General features: G+C 36.1%; 3 protein-coding genes across 6 annotated transcripts; 1 reads left to right on the top strand and 2 right to left on the bottom strand.

Moving 5' to 3' along the window:
• The first annotated feature begins 1,360 nt into the window (after nt 1-1,360).
• Nucleotides 1,361-3,365, top strand: tmem234 (transmembrane protein 234). The gene is made up of 5 exons (XM_065296462.1): nt 1,361-1,491; nt 1,803-1,954; nt 2,061-2,127; nt 2,671-2,763; nt 2,852-3,365. The coding sequence occupies exons 1-5, from the start codon at nt 1,479-1,481 to the stop codon at nt 2,956-2,958; spliced, it is 432 nt and encodes a 143-aa protein (XP_065152534.1). The 5' UTR covers nt 1,361-1,478; the 3' UTR covers nt 2,959-3,365.
• Nucleotides 3,366-3,446: 81 nt separating this feature from the next.
• Nucleotides 3,447-13,164, bottom strand: dcdc2b (doublecortin domain containing 2B). Of its 4 annotated transcripts, XM_065296451.2 has the most exons (15): nt 12,688-13,164; nt 12,403-12,513; nt 11,851-12,049; nt 11,181-11,238; nt 10,336-10,406; nt 10,085-10,216; nt 9,822-9,965; nt 8,680-8,719; nt 8,493-8,552; nt 8,072-8,246; nt 7,802-7,911; nt 7,661-7,732; nt 5,649-5,795; nt 5,370-5,471; nt 3,447-3,587 (listed from the first exon to the last, which is right to left on the bottom strand). In XM_065296451.2, the coding sequence occupies exons 2-15, from the start codon at nt 12,482-12,484 to the stop codon at nt 3,516-3,518; spliced, it is 1,464 nt and encodes a 487-aa protein (XP_065152523.1). In that variant the 5' UTR covers nt 12,485-12,513; nt 12,688-13,164; the 3' UTR covers nt 3,447-3,515. The 4 variants fall into 4 exon arrangements, with proteins under 4 accessions (XP_065152523.1, XP_065152522.1, XP_065152524.1 ...); XM_065296450.2 differs by lacking the exon at nt 12,688-13,164 and having other exon boundaries at nt 12,403-12,655; XM_065296452.2 differs by lacking the exons at nt 7,661-7,732; nt 12,688-13,164 and having other exon boundaries at nt 12,403-12,660.
• Nucleotides 13,165-13,390: 226 nt separating this feature from the next.
• On the bottom strand, nt 13,391-15,915 carry iqcc (IQ motif containing C). Its single transcript, XM_065296459.2, has 5 exons — nt 15,828-15,915; nt 15,424-15,567; nt 15,049-15,334; nt 13,792-13,913; nt 13,391-13,565 (listed from the first exon to the last, which is right to left on the bottom strand). The coding sequence occupies exons 1-5, from the start codon at nt 15,867-15,869 to the stop codon at nt 13,527-13,529; spliced, it is 633 nt and encodes a 210-aa protein (XP_065152531.1). The 5' UTR covers nt 15,870-15,915; the 3' UTR covers nt 13,391-13,526.
• Nucleotides 15,916-16,038: the final 123 nt, after the last annotated feature.

Consider the following 16,038-nt stretch of genomic DNA (forward strand, 5'->3'; position numbering starts at 1 on the left):
TCCATACCATCTCACCCAATTCTCTAAACATCCTATTTTTTGTCAATAAAGCTCTACATTTAAACCATTCACTCTTACTGAAAAACCAAACTTTTCCCTAAGACTTCACACACAAGCATTCAAAAACACATACAGTACAACATTACACACTGGAGCAATAAAAACAAAACAATATATCCAATACAAGCTATGTTGCTTGTGGTTCTCCCCCTCAAAAACCCTTTCATATGACCAAAAAAACACACAATCAATGTATGCATTGGCACATTTTTATTCATTCATGTGCTACACATGCAGCAACTGTAAAAAAAGATTTCGCCTCAACATCCCGTATTTTTTCTGGGACAGGCCAGAGAATCTCATCCACATATTGGCCCTAGCCAAATAGCGAGGGTAAACTCCTTTTGCATGATCCGCCCTTGGCATTCATCTACTGATATGTCAATCTGTATGCAAGGTAATTTGATGCATTTCTTGTGTGTAAGACTCCAGTGTGTAAGACTATGTTGTAGTGTATGTGTTTTTGAACGCTTGTGTGCGAAGTCTGAGGGAAAAGTTTGGTTTTTCAGCAAGTTTTTTTTACAGTGCATATGTGTGTTACAGTATAATATTACAATATATAGAACCTGTCAGGAAACATTTTGCCTAGTAAGAAACAACTTTTTTTCTGTGAGTTTGTGCATTGCCACGTCAGTGACTCATGTCGTACTGCAGGCTTAGCGCCATCTATTGTACACTAGACCAGTGGTTTTCAAACTGGGGGCCGGGGCCCCCAGGGGGGCTGCGAGATGGTGCCAGGGGGCCCCAGTTTTATGACATTTTATGAAATACATTAATTTATCATGAATTCTGTGTAATTAAACCTAAAAAAAAATAAGGCTACTAACCAAAAGCACTACTTTTTCGTATAATTTAATGTTTTTTTTTTATGTTGAGTTTTAGAACAGTTTTTTGACACAAATTTTCTTTGAGGGGGCCGCAAAGGAATGCAACATACACAAGGGGGGCCACACGCTGAAAAAGTTTGGGAACCACTCCACTAGACTAGTCAACATTTGAAATGGATAGGAAAAGTTCAAAGTTGAATGGGTATTGACAAAAGGGGTATTGAATGGGTAAAGACAAGAATGGGTATTGCTTCAAATGTTGACAAGTGTATTTAATTTGAGTTTAAAACAGTAATTTTCTAACCAAATGCAGTGTTATTTCATTAAAAACTGATCGCGGGCGCTATGAAGGTGCCAAGCGTGACACGTTTAAAAACAATAATCAAAGATTTTGTTTATAGATCAGTTTATTTGACTTTTTTAAAACGCAAATGTTTTGACCTCTCATAACCTCCGACGAGGACTTTTATTTTAAAGGTTTTCCCGCACGCATGCGCACACAACTGTAAACAAACCAGCAGCGACATCTGAAAAAGAGGAACTGATAGGCAAAGGAAGAGGGTTATTATTAGTTTATTTTTAGCATTCAAAATGGTATCAATAGGTAAGACAGTCATGTGTTTGTCGTCAATTTAAAAGTGCAACGTCGTGAACTACGATTTAAGCACAGAGATTTGTTGTTTTCATTTGTACGATGTAAAGTAGCTTAATGCTTTGCTATCATGCCCATGTAAATGTATCAGTTTTTTTGACGCTTTGTCTAAACTGTCCACATACATCACAGATTACTGGCTGATCAGTTAATTTGCAAGATCGTTTTTGGTGCATATTTCCCATGTGAATACAGTGCATGTTGCATTAATTATGTTACAATACATAAATGTACGTTTTAACTCTTTAAATAAATGTCTGTAGGCGAAGTGGTCTGTCTGCTGTTGGTAGCGATCTTGTGGGGAGGGACGAACCCATTTTTGAAAAAAGGCACGGAAGGCATAGAACAAGTACAACGAGGCAACAAGCTCCTCCAGTTTATAGCAGAGGTCAAATTCTTGATTTTCAACCTAAAGGTGTGTTTTAAAATCTTTATGCTTTATGTAACCTTTACAAGAAGTATGCTACTTTTAATGCTTGTTTTAGTAAAGCAAATATAATATTTCTTTTAATTTTTAATAGTATTTGGTACCATTCCTGTTGAACCAAAGTGGATCGCTAGTGTTCTACTTCACTCTTGCTTCTACAGGTAAGAAAGGTTTAGATTTAAGCTTCTGTATGGTTCCTGATAATGTATATCCCAAAATATTATTTCCTTTCTTTTAAAAGATCTGGAAATGCTCTTATAGTGATTATTCCATTTTAAGACAAAACGCAGATACAGATATTAAATGTATTCCTTATATTGTCTCTTATAAGGATGAACTTGATTTCTGTAAATATATCAATTGTCTGTATTTTAAAAAAAAACCATGGGGACAGCATTTTGCACCACTTTTTCTGTATGCATTGCAAACTGGTTACTGCATATAACAAACAAGCAGTGAATTAAGCAGTATATCCCCAAAATGCATTGTGGTCACTTGATATTTAACGGTTTTAGGAGTTTTTTTTTTATTATTATGTGATCACACTGCCCAAGTTAATACATTTTTAAACAAAATTGTATTCAAAATGCAAAATAATTTTCAGGACAATGGGTTGATTCACATACAACGCTGCTGTGTAATAACAGCATACAGAACAGTTAGTAGAGGGTATTATATTATGTGATGCTGTTTTTGTTTTGTAGATCTTTCCCTAGCTGTGCCAGTGGTGAACTCTCTCACCTTTCTGTTCACATTGCTGATGGGTAAGTTCCTGGGAGAAGAGTTTGGAGGAAAAAGTAAGTGTCTTTTGGTGTAATAACACCACTTACTTATCTTCTTTATAGCTGCACAGATGTTTTACCTTGTGTCTCATTAAATGTGCAGGAGCTGTGTTGGGAATGATACTCATCATGTCTGGAGTGACCGTATGTGTGTTGAGTTCTGTCTCGGAGACGGACGTTAAAGGGCTTCACAACACAAGTGAGCACTAGATTCACAACTGCTGGACTGCAAGATGAATGCAGAGTTTGGTTCTGAATCCCAGATCTGCTCCAGTTTCTCACATTCATATCACTGGCAATGACCTGCAACCATCTGTGCTGCTGTATTTTGAGTGTGCACTGTGAACTAATGCTAAGTAAATGAAACTTTATATTTAAAGCGGGACCTCACATCTGTATTCTGTAAAATGTTTTTGCACTTTAATTGTAGAATATGTTGAAAGTGTCTAGTTTTGTACCAGTCAAGTGTAGGTGGATTATGTAATGTACAAAGTAAATGTAAATATTGTATTGTTAAGAATAATTGAAGTACCAAATGTTGACTTAAACTTTTATTGTCTTTTATATTCAGAGTTCATATTTTGGTATAAGAAAATAAAGATAATAAAAAACTAAAATATTAATTTTATTAATGTTAAATTTCTGCATGTGGTAGGATCGTTGCTAATACACAGGTTACAACATAAGTTTATCTGCATAATAATTTTGTTAAACATCATGACAGTCTTAATCTTCATAACATATTTCTGGATTAGGAAGGGTGTGTCTCACTCATCATCTTCAGTCTGGAAAGGGTGTTGTGCATACCGGTCTGTCTGTTCCTCATGGAAACCGCCAGCCTGAAAGCAAAACATGCTGTTAGATGGGTTATGTTTAGATGGGTCATTCTACGGAAATATACATTTTTCTGTCCCTAGCCTTTACAGAAATATTACACTTGAAACACCCTTTATGGTTACAATTTTTTATATTTTAAAATGAAACAATATGTTATTTTAACAATTACACCTTCTTGAGCCATCAATGTAGCAATATTTGATTTTTATTAATTAATTAGAATTCCAAGCACCAATTCCAAGTACTTATCCCCATAGTCATGTACAGAGGGAAAACAGTGTTTTCTTCCATTTAAAATACAATAATGTGGCTATCAAATATATGATGTAATTGACATTAAAAGACAAAATGCTAAATAAATAATATAAAATGTATAATGAAAGTAGTGGTCCCCTGGAGTTACCGTTTAACAAAAAAGCTCTTATTTTTAAATAAAAATCACACTGATGACATCACGTAACTTCCTTCTTTCAATTTCCTGGAGATCTATGAAGAGACGCCCATATAAGTCCACTGTCTCTTTTCAGTAATCAGAAATCTTCTCATTTATCTCATGATTTTATATGAAGCTTTTAGTTTAAGTCACTGGTATGACCTCCCTTATTGTTTGGGAATTGCAAAAAACTAGAATCCAAATGGATTAAACTAATTCATTTAGTGAATATACAATGATTGACAACATGTGGTTTGATACTTTGCATCAGAAATTTTGTAAAATGCAGTTTTCATGAAAATTGTCACTGGTGTTACTGTCACTGGTGTTACCTTCCTTATGGGTAACACCAGTGAAGATCAGTAACACCAGTGACTGGTGATTTGTTGTGTCACTGGTGTTACTGTGTTTTTTTTCTTTCACATTAAATAAAATCTTTCACATGTGACATGATTATATTTTTTTTAATTCAGGGAATTCTTAAGAATTAAGCTTTTAAGCTGAACAAATTAATATTGCTAAAGAAGTAACACCAGTGACAGAAATATGGTTTATGCAGTCTTTAAGTACACGCACACGAAAAATTAAAAATCATTAAGCTGTCATTTATGTGTACTTATAAAGTCAAAGAGTAATCTAATAATGTGGTCTAAGTTTAAGTGTTAGAAAAAACATTTTTAAGACATCTTGCCATACCAAAAGTGGACATTTCTGTAGAATGGTCCATATAACTTGTGATAGCTAAATATAATGAATATGACTTATTTGTTTGATTTTCACCATTTGTGAAACTTTCAATATTGAACTGTAAAACGAAATAGAAATGTCTTAACGTAACAATAGACAAACTATCACTTGGACAAATTAGATACCCAGACAGATTACTAAAACATCTAGGGGTGGTTTCCTGACAGGCCTTGGTTTAATTAGGAAATATAATAACAAATGTGCTTTAGTAAAAACATTACTTGTGTGCATTTTCAGGGCAAAACTAAGGGCACTGATGTATTTTAAGATATGTCAGTGCATGCTTTTTAGTTTGAACAGCTCTTGGATTTATTTTAGTCTAGGACTAGTCTAATCCCTGTCTGGGAAACCGCCCCCTTAACTCCGAAGTCTTGTCTAGTAAACACAAATAAGAAAAGCAAGGAAGATTTTAGATAATGATGTACTAGCTCAATAATGGAATTTTATTTCTAATAATAAACAAAGCTTTAAGCTATAAACTAAAGATTTAAGATAGGGAGTTTTAATAATATGGCCAAAGGTCTGTAATGAAAATACTGAAGCACTATTGTATAAAGTAGTTAAAAATAGTATTATGTTGTTTCTGGCTGTCTACAACTCATACAGGTTCTTGTTGTATTTCTTCATTTTGCGAGTTGTGTTCATAGACCCTGAGTGAAGATGCTGGAGATGATGACGACGAAGATCTGGAATGCCGTCTGGTTGACTGTTAATCAAAAAACAATAATTTTGTTTTTGACGTATTGCATTATTATGTTTCTTATTACTGATGGCAAGCATGCAAGCTGAAATATTAAATTAGACCATAGTACAACAATGACTGATTCATTCTAAACTGATTGAGTTTTATTAAACTAAAATACAAACATCAACATTAAAATACCTTGTCATGTTTGTTTGTTTCCTGCTGAAACTCATTGCTCGAGATATTTTCCTGATGTTTCTCTCTTTTAGACACTGTAAGCTCGCTCCCTTTGTTCCTTTGAGGGAGATCAGGTGAAGATGGATGTGCTTCAGGTGAATCATGTGTCTGTAATAAGGCAGAGTTAGTTAGTTAATTACCGAGCCATCAGTTATTATAGTAGTTTTTGTTGGGTATATTACTGATCATACACTGTATTAATATTATACTAGGCCTATTGTTTCTACCCAAGGTTATGATGACACCCGTTTTCTCAGTTGACTTTTTTATTTCATTTTCTCAGTTGACTTTCATTTCATAATTTAAAGCGCCCAGGTGCGATCCTGCGTCTATGCCACGATTGTTCTCGCCATGATTATTATAAGAAACAAGGCCAAAACAACCGATAAAGAAGTGTACGTCATTTTAGATCAGAGAAGTCGTCCAGCTGTACTTCGATAAATTAACAATAAGTTAGTTGTGCTAGGGCAGTGGTTTTCAAACTAGGGGCCGGGGCCCCCAGGGGGGCCGAGAGATGGTGCCAGGGGGGCCCCAGCTTTATGACATTTTATGAAATACATTAATTTATCATGAATTCTGTGTAATTAAACCTAAAAAATAAGGCTACTAACCAAAAGCACTACTTTTTGTATAATTTAATGTTTTTTTTATTAAAATGTTGAGTTTTAGAACACTTTTTTTGTCACAAATTTTCTTTGGGGGGCCACGAAGGAATGCACCGTACACAAGGGGGGCCACACGCTGGAAAAGTTTGGGAACCACTGTGCTAGGGAAAGCCAAGGCCAATCGAAGTAATAAACAGAGTAGGTCATTTTTAGGATTTGAGGAGAAGTCCAGCTGTACTTTGCTATATTAACAATAAGGTATCTGTGCAAGCTAGGCCAAGGGCATGAGAACCAATAAGCAGAATATGCCCTTTTAGATATGAGAAAGGATTCAGCTGCACTTTTGCTACATCAAACAAGTAAGTTAATTGTGGCAGGCAGAGACCAATGAAAGATGAAAAGAATGTACATCATCTCAGATAAGAAGTGTTTGAATTGTTTCCAGTGGAAGCTCTGCGTTTTTCAAATAAGCCAACAGCTAGCGTTTTTTTTCCGCAATCGGTGCTGAGGGGTTGTGCACACCAAAACTTTTAAACACGGCTGAAAAACACCTGGAGGACACCGATTGCCAGCTGTTTTTTTCAGCTGAGCGCCAGCTTTCTTCAGCCAAACGCTTTGGTAGCTGTGATAGGTGAGCCGGTTGGTTGTTGTGATACTTGTCCCGCCCCTCCTCCACTGTGATTGGACGGCCGTGTGAGAACTGACATTGACGAGCGGAGCTTTTCACCAAAAGTTGAATCTCTTTCAACTCTCGACACTCAGCGCGGAAAACCGGCAAGCGATGGTTTTCAGGGCGAAAAAAAAACTCTAGCTGCTGGCTTATTTGAAAAACGCAGAGCTTCCATTGGAAACCATTGAAAACATGCGCCAGCCGCGGGCGTAAAAGCTTTAGTTTGCACACCCCCTGAGCATCAAGAGTTGAAAGAGATTCAACTTTGGGTGAAAAGCTCCGCTTGTCAATGTCAGTTCTCACATGGCCGTCCAATCACAGTGGAGGAGGGGTGGGACAAGCATCACAACAACCAACCGGCTCACAGCTCAAGTATCACAGCTACCAAAGTGCTCGGCTGAAGAAAGCTGGCACTCAGCTGAAAAAAACAGCTGGCAATTGGTGCCCTCCAGGCGTTTTCAGCCGCGTTTAAAAGTTTTGGTGTGCACAACCCCTTACTGTATAAAAATGGAGTCCGATGTTGGGAGGGCAGATGATCTTTGAGCACCTCTTTGAGGGGTGTTGATTGTCTTACTTTGTTGGCACCTGGAACCTTTGTCTCCCGAGAATTTTGTCTCTTATGAAGATTCAAGCTAAGGCTTTTTGCCACAACATAATTTAAAATCACGATGTCACCAATGTGTCTATCACGCACTCACATGATTTACATCGGCTTTGTGAAACAGATCCTCTTCAGGAAGCTCCTCGTCCTCCACAATTTCTGCTGTTCTCTGAAATGACAAACATTTTTAGAAAACAAGTAGAGGATTAGGAAAGTAAAAGAAATGAAATGAAAGTACCTGGTCAACAGGCAGCTCAACGGCTGTGTTTTCATCCTCTGCAACCTCCTCAGCACCTCGAACCTCCTCCCTCATCTTCCTATTAGAGGCCTTAAACACACTGGGCTCATCTACACAAATGTGCAGATGCAAACACACAACACATGGACTTTTTGTTAGTTTCATGTATTTAAAAGAAATATAAAATAAAGAGACTGTAATGCAATGCAAGTTATGTATAATATGCTAAGTACAGTTTGTGTCAGTGTTTAGTGTTGTATGAAGGTTCACCTGTTGTAGCTCTGGCTGGTGGTCTGTATTTGGGAGGATGTCTGCGTACTCTCACGGGTCTGGCGTAGAAAACAGAGTTCTGGTCTTTATCGCCTCTTTTTCCTCTCCTCTTAACAGGTTGATGGGAGCTTTCTTCCACATCATCTCCTGTGGACTTTACACGCCTACCCTCCCTCTGAAAGAAAGACACAAAAATCATACATAGCACTTACGGGACAAGTGGAAGTGAAAGTAAAGCAATGCTGGTGTGAAAGCATGCATGGAGCGCCCTCTTCTGGACATTAAAAAGCATAAATGTGTGAAAAATGTATTCTTCAGTACAATGAGTATGGAAAAAAAACGTGTCACATAATAACTTAAATTGAAACAGTTTTTATGTAAATAAAAACAGATTCTAAGGGGTTAGATATTTTGTTTTTACCTCAGGTGACTCCAGGAGGGCGGAGTCACTGTGGCTGTCCTGAGGAAATGTCTTCATTCCCTGAGTGATATCATCACAACAAAATGTCAGGAATTTCCATTCACTATAAAACAATTGTCTTTTATAGGCTTTTAAAGGCTCTGATAGGTAGAAAAGTCTGTTTCTCAGGCTATATAATTTTTTTTACCTCAGTTCTTTGCTGTAATCCTCTGTTTCCTGCATAGTGTCTAAAGTGAGGACAGACAGATTATCTATATACAGATTATGTCTCAGTTGTATACCATTGTCACCATAAACCTCTGTAATTTCTGATTATTATTCATTGAATTTTAACATCATATCAACGAGGTTGTTTTCATGGAGAAAAACTTGTCAAGAAAATCATCCTTTTAGTAAAATAACAACATAAAACATTTAAGGTTTGTGACTCCGCCAAAGTCATTTGAGTGATTTACTGGAGTGATTTATTTAAAAATCTTACATAATGTAAAGAACACACTTTAAAGTCGCAATGAAATTGAAATGAAAAACTATATATATTTTTTTAATATTGTGGTATTAATAACAAATGACTTATCTGTGAGCTTCATTATTTTAAAAAAATGTGTGTGTGCTCATAATCTTTAATCAAAAATGCAAATCTCCTCCCCTCCTCAAAACGATCTCTCTTCACTTCCGGTCAAAAGTATGGCAGGTGGGCGGGGTCCGGGAGAAGATCGCAGCGATTAGCAATTAGCAACACGACCCAACTTCAAACGATCCAATCAGATCTCGATGGACAAATTCAAATCCAGCCCTGCCTTATTTCATCTCAAAAGCCGTTTCATTCGGATATACGTCACCACGGGGAAAATAAGGCAATCGCTACTTCCGTTTCATGGCGACTTTAATATTTAAGATATTATCTTGATATATTCAATATTGACTGAGTAAGACCATGTCAGAGATTTAAAGGGGACATGTCACAAGAATTTTTAAAGATGTCAAATAAATCTATGTACCTATGTGAAGTTCTAGCTCAAAATACCATAAAGATAATTTATTATAACATGTTAAAATTGACACTTTGTAGGTGTGAGCAATAATGTGCTGTTTTTGGGTGTGTCCTTTAAAATGCAAATGAGCTGATCTCTGCACTAAATGGCAGTGCTGTGGTTGGATAGTGCAGATAAAGGGGGCGGTACTTTCTCCTACCGACATCACAAGGGAAGCCAGATTTCAATTACCTATTTTTTAAACATGCTCGCAGAGAATGTTTTACCAAAACTAAGTTACTGGGTTGATCTTTTTCATATTTTGTGGTATAAATAAATATAAATGCTTCATCACCTATCTGCACTGTTGCCCATTGCTTTGTTCATTAAAATCAGATAGGGAAGTTTCTTGAACTTCTCTGTTCCCACAGCAACATAGCACTGTCCACTCTCCAGCTCCTCTGTGGAGGTCACTGTGATTCCCTCCAGAGTACAAAGCCTGAGAGGTTAAAGGTGAAATGTTGTTAAACAGTTCAGCTGGACATTAGAAATACTGTATACATTTCCTGAATGAGGATTATTGGTAAGATGTTTTGTTTATTTTTGGAAAACACATACCTGCGCACAGCTCCAGTGCGAAGCATGGCTTTTTCCGAAATGAGTCCCAGTATTTGTTCTAGATTCTTTTGCATGTGGCGGGAAATTATCAGACGCATGGCAGGACTGAGGATATCTCCATTCCTGAATACACTTTATAGACAGGTGACACAACAAACAGAGAGAACCACAAAGGAGAATGTCTACGTGTTACAGAAGTGAGGAAAAAGTGGTTTGTTTATACCATGATGTGTGTGTGTTTGATCTCTTACTGTATAATACAGGGCAGAGTAATAACCTTCCTCCATTTTGCAGAAACATTAGGCCTGACAAGTCCTTTAGTCTGTGGAAAGATTTATATATTATTTATATGTATTCGTTGTGTTCATATCGAAGCTTTTTAAAAATTAAATACTTTAATGTTGTCAGTTGTATAATGTTTATGTATAAAGTTTCTGTGTAAAACTGAGGTCGTTTATCCTAAGTATTTCCATATTTTCTGTAATGAAAAGTTCTGTGGTAATAAAACTAAATCGAGGAGCTTCAATGCAAAAGCCTTTAAACGCCACCTCAACAACAAATTAGATAATGATATTATTAACCAAATGCTCTCTTTTGCTTAAAATCTGTTTAATCCCAACCTCATGTCATTCAGTATTTGGCAGATGCTTTTATCCAAAACAAATGTATTCAAAGTCCTTGATCACATCATGTGTACCCTTAACGCTTTTTGCTACTAGTTGAATTATGGCAAGGTCATTAATATTTCCAGTGTAAATTAAAGGAGGCGTGTGCTCAAGCTGAGTCACTTTGCTCTGTTTACAGGGTGATTATCTACAGCAGTCTTCTCAGATCTGTGAAGAGCATTAAGGGGTCAGGCACCTATAACATGCCCTAACAAGCTCTCTGATAACATAACTGGCGTGTAGTCCCTGACCTGCTATTGTTGGAAGGGACAATAACACACCTACTTCCCTCTCTCTTCCACTGTGACACACACAAAACTAGAATTCAGCCATAGCCAAAGCATCCACAGCAACAAAAAACACAAACAAAAAACAACACAACTCAACAATGAATAAAAAAATATTTGTGTAATGGACTCTCGTAGATGTACCTGTGTTGATTCTGCAGCTCTGGACATTGGAGATTTCTTCAATCCTGCATTCTTATAACTATATTAGTAAAACAGACAAACAACAAAAACAATGTTTTTTTTTTTTAGTTTTGCAACAATATTAATCATTCTTATGAACCAGAAACAATGCATCGGAAAATGGAATATTAAATTGAAATAAATGCATACAATCAGAAAAAAATATTTCTGTTTAAATTGGAGGGTAACTGACTTCATATGTACATTCACAAAAATAACACATGTATACATGTTTGGATATAGTAATGTTTACAAATCATGAATGAGAAGCAACAAAAATGTTTTGCTCAAGTATATTTCCACGAAAATCAAAAAATTTTAATAAAAGATGACAAGATCTAGCAGGAAAAGTCTGTAGATATGACTTGTTTTCATACTTCATCTAATGTAATGTAAAAATGCACACATTTTAGTGTTGCTTTGGCATACGTGTCTAAATACAGAAGCCACAGAGCACATGGTCCAACCAAATTTGACTACAATTTGAATCTATTTGTTTTCATTTCCCTTTTTATGGACAACCAAACAGCTGAAGTTAACACACTGATGCAGGAGGATTGTAATAACATTATAAGATATGCAATATTAATATGATTATAATAAGAATTAAAATTATACAATTTACACTTACTCCAGTTTCTTAAAGCGCTCGAACCCTGCGGCCACATACTGTGCCCCTTGCTGAAGGTCAGTGAGATCCGTGAGCCGGTGACCATAACGTGGCGTGTAAAGAGTTCGAACAGCCAATGGTGCTCCGATAGTGAGAGTGATGTCTGTAAGGAATGCATCCATGGTGGAAATCTGCTTTTGGTTGACAACATATCTCCTTCCTTAGACAGAAAGATAACAATAAACATACATACACATATGAAATAAGACACATGGTTTATCAGCAGACATATTTGATTTGCTCTGATTTCAAGATTAAGTTTTTTTTAAGTTAAGAAATGTATAATTAAAAATAAGATCTTTGAAAGAAGAACTGAATTTGGTTCTCCAAAGATTGTGAAATGTTCTCAAAATAGCATTTTTTTTCTTAGCTTTTTAAAGAACCTTATGAGCTACATAAAAGTTTTGTGGCTGGTAAATGTTCTTTATTGAGCCATAAAGCAGTCTGAAAGGAACCAATATTTTAAGAGGTGAAACCACCAAAAACCTCTGATATTTCATATATTGCTCCAACCTGAAAAGAAAGGGTCTCCATTCCTATAGACGACCACACTCTTGACTGGAGGCAGGTGGCTAGTCACACCTGTGGAGGCCATGACCCTAAACCTGCCACATTAACACACACCTGTGAAATAAACACAAACCCACAAATAATGAATTGATATTACACACACTTTTACTAAAGTAATGAAGCACACATTTCTTCTTCACCACAGACATTTAACACAAAAACTTTTAACTTACAATTCAAAAACACATATGCATATGCAAAGTTATACACACTCACAAATATACTTACAGAAGAGAGCTTAATATGTTCACTCAGAGGACACCTGGATGAAATGTTACAGGTTCATGTGGTCTCTTATTTCCAGCTGTAGTGTTTTTTTGGTAAAGCACAGTGTATGTGTGTGTGTTTGTGTGTAGGCTATATGAGTGATTCTAACAACTCGACTTTCTCCCTCTCTTGGAGTGTTTCCCGGTTGCCATGGGAACATTGCTAACTATGGTGGTTGCCATTGTGGGGCAACCAGAGAGGGAGAGGGTTAGACAGAGGGCAGAAGAAAATCTTTTAATGCATTAGATGATCTAGTCAACTTCTCTATTTCTCAAGGTATTAAAATTAACACCTGTTGTGTGAATAGTGAGAAAATTGCATTGACATTGAATTAACTGAAGATAAAATGTCTATTTCTAGGGTTGTGTGTACTCATGAATGCCTGTGTGTGAGTGAGGGGGGTTTGTTTATGTCGTCTGTGAATTACACCTCTTATCATCACCCTACAGGGCAGAGAAACATCGCACATACAGTACCACAGGGATATAAAGAAAGTATTTGAGTAGAAAAAAAGAGCAAAAACCACCTGATTTATGTCTTTAAACTAATATTTATTAAGAGCACATATTAAATCTAGGAGTCTCATGTTTGGGCAATATTTTATTTTATTTTGGAAATTTCACTGTACAAAAATAACACTTTTTAAAACACAAACCAAGTTTGGATCAAAAAGAGAATCTAATAAATAAAGTACAATAATTCACACACACTGTGTGGCATAAATCATTTTTCCTCTCAACAGAGGATTTTACAGACTGAATTATGGAGGAAAAATCTGTCGGTCAACTTCAAGTCATGGATCAGTGTGATGCATCCATTCTTTGTATAAGGGTCAGGTACTATAAAGAATCAAAGCAGGAGATCAGGGATAAAAGGGTAAGAATACACACATTGCCCATTAACAATTAACACTAAAAATACTCAAACATTAAAATATTTGAACTTGAGTTTTTTTCTTAGTTAATTTCAGTTATTTTGACTTAGTATAAGTGACATAAACACAAGTCCCAAACCCTTGGATAGCCCCCATAACTAATGTTAACAAAAAAATTAACTTTTTCTCACTTTCTTTCTGCTACTAATGGCTTGTTGGATCCACAGCAGCTCCATGGTTAGGGTACTCCGCTGCTGTCTCAGAGATTCAGGCGTGTGCTCTGTGTCTTTGAAAGCAAAATGCAAATTGTCTCCTGACAGAAAAGCCCAAACACACAGTCAAATAACAATAAATATATTTTTGTTTCTTTAGTTTTATGTTTTTTATGTTTTAGGCCATTTAGTCACAGTAGTATTTAAAATAAAGTTGTTGTTGTTATGCACAAACTTTCAAATTTGCTGTTTTACAAGAAACATTCAGATTCTTTATTTAAAAAACCTTGACCTATGATTTGTTTGAATCTGACAAAAAATGACGGAGATATAACCAATTGAAGTAAATATAGTCTTACATAATACTTTTGAGAAAAATCTAGTTTTAAAGGCTTGTTTTAAAGGTTCTAAAACAAAATAACTGCAACCATATTTTAAAATCACTGTTAATATAAATCCCTTATACTTGTTCAACCCAAACATTTACTTAAGACATAGCAGATAATGTCTGCATGAATCTTTGTCAAAACTGATATCTTGTCAAAAATGTAATTCTGTCTATATATGTTTATCGGGTTTGCATGCTGTCTGAGCATCTGTGTGCCAAAATTGTATCTTAATACCAGGTGTAAACGGCCCCAAAGATCATTTTTGTGTTTTGGCACTCTTAATAACTCTTACAAGTCAATTTTGTCCTGCATTTGGTCTTTTTATAATTCTGTTTACATTAAGCAGGTCTGGCACTTAATTTTCTTATTCCTGCATGTTTTAAAACCGAAAAGTGCTTACCTTCTAACGGAAGATACACTTCTCAGAAACCATACAAATAAAGATCACTTTGGATGTTTAATTACTATTTGGGGCATTGGGATCGCTAGACAACAGCTTAATGTAGTTATTTTTAGAAAAACCTCAAATTCAATCAAAATCACTTATTTTCCATGTAGCTCAAAATTAGACTCTGAGTATTCTGACTTAATCAGACAGCATGTGTCACATTTTTTTTATTCAGATGCCCCATACAGTTATTTAGTAGCAGTGATTAATAGAATAAAATAAGTTGTAATTTCTGTCTTCTGGGAGAAGTTGATCGCCACAGAAAAACCACAAATTCAACACATTTAACCTTATTTAGTAAATGTTACAGACTTTGTCCCACACCTCTAACAAGTAATGTTTTCCTGCTCATTTCCCCATAAATAATCATTCTTTTCTTTAATTCTTTTCCCAACATACCTTTCTGAAGAAAGCTACTGTGGGTAACGTCTGGATTCACAACACTCCAAAGTGTTGTAGATTCACCCATACAATTTGGTCCAATCGTACGGTCTTCATCCAGAGGTGTAGACTTATCTCTGTTGCCTGTTTCAAAAACTTCATCTTTCTCAGGTACCAGGACTTCAGATGATGGGACAGGTGTTTCACCATACATATTGTCTGTCATTTGTTCCCTAGCTGAATCCTCAAACTGGTCATCATAGGACTGATTCTTGAAGCGCCCATACTGCAGTAACAAGCTTTCCTAAAAGGTTAAATTAGATCCAGATTAAAATCTATATTAAGTAACAGGAATATGCGCAAAAGGCAAAAGCAATACACAGAAAAGCTCACAGTGTCAGTGAAGTGAGGTTTGGGTATAATGCTTTCTTCCCAGTGCAGATTATCCAAACCTCCATCAATTTCTCGGACGATATCCTCAAACTGGGTACGAACCAAACTCAGATATTTTCTTATTAAATAGCCACGACAAAAAGCCTGGAGGGGACAAAGACGTTAAGAATGCACTTTATTTTCCTGTAACTGCAAACATTTTCAAAACTGTCTCATTTTTGAGTGCCTTTTGACCCTCCAACTGCCTCTAAAGAAGACTGTAAACAACTATCCACGCACCTAGTTACTGATATACAGCAAAACAAAAACATCCTATCTTCTTCACTAAAAATATACACATGATGCATGACACACACATGAAAAAGAAAGCCAAATCTAACTTAACCCAGGAATAAAAATAATACCTGAAATTGAGTTAATTTCTGATTTAACTCGCTCTCGTTCATAGCTGTATTTAAACGGCTGCGCCTGTCTGTTTCTTCCCCTACAAACACACAGAGCAACGATCAAAGATTGCAGCTTACCAGCGCCACCTGCAGTTCTGGAAGAACCACTCATTGATCCAGTGGACTCACTAAACTATTGTAATAACTGAGAAATCATTCATCATTAATT

Source organism: Paramisgurnus dabryanus, chromosome 20 (genome assembly GCF_030506205.2).
Source record: "Paramisgurnus dabryanus chromosome 20, PD_genome_1.1, whole genome shotgun sequence".
Lineage (NCBI taxonomy): Eukaryota > Metazoa > Chordata > Actinopteri > Cypriniformes > Cobitidae > Paramisgurnus > Paramisgurnus dabryanus.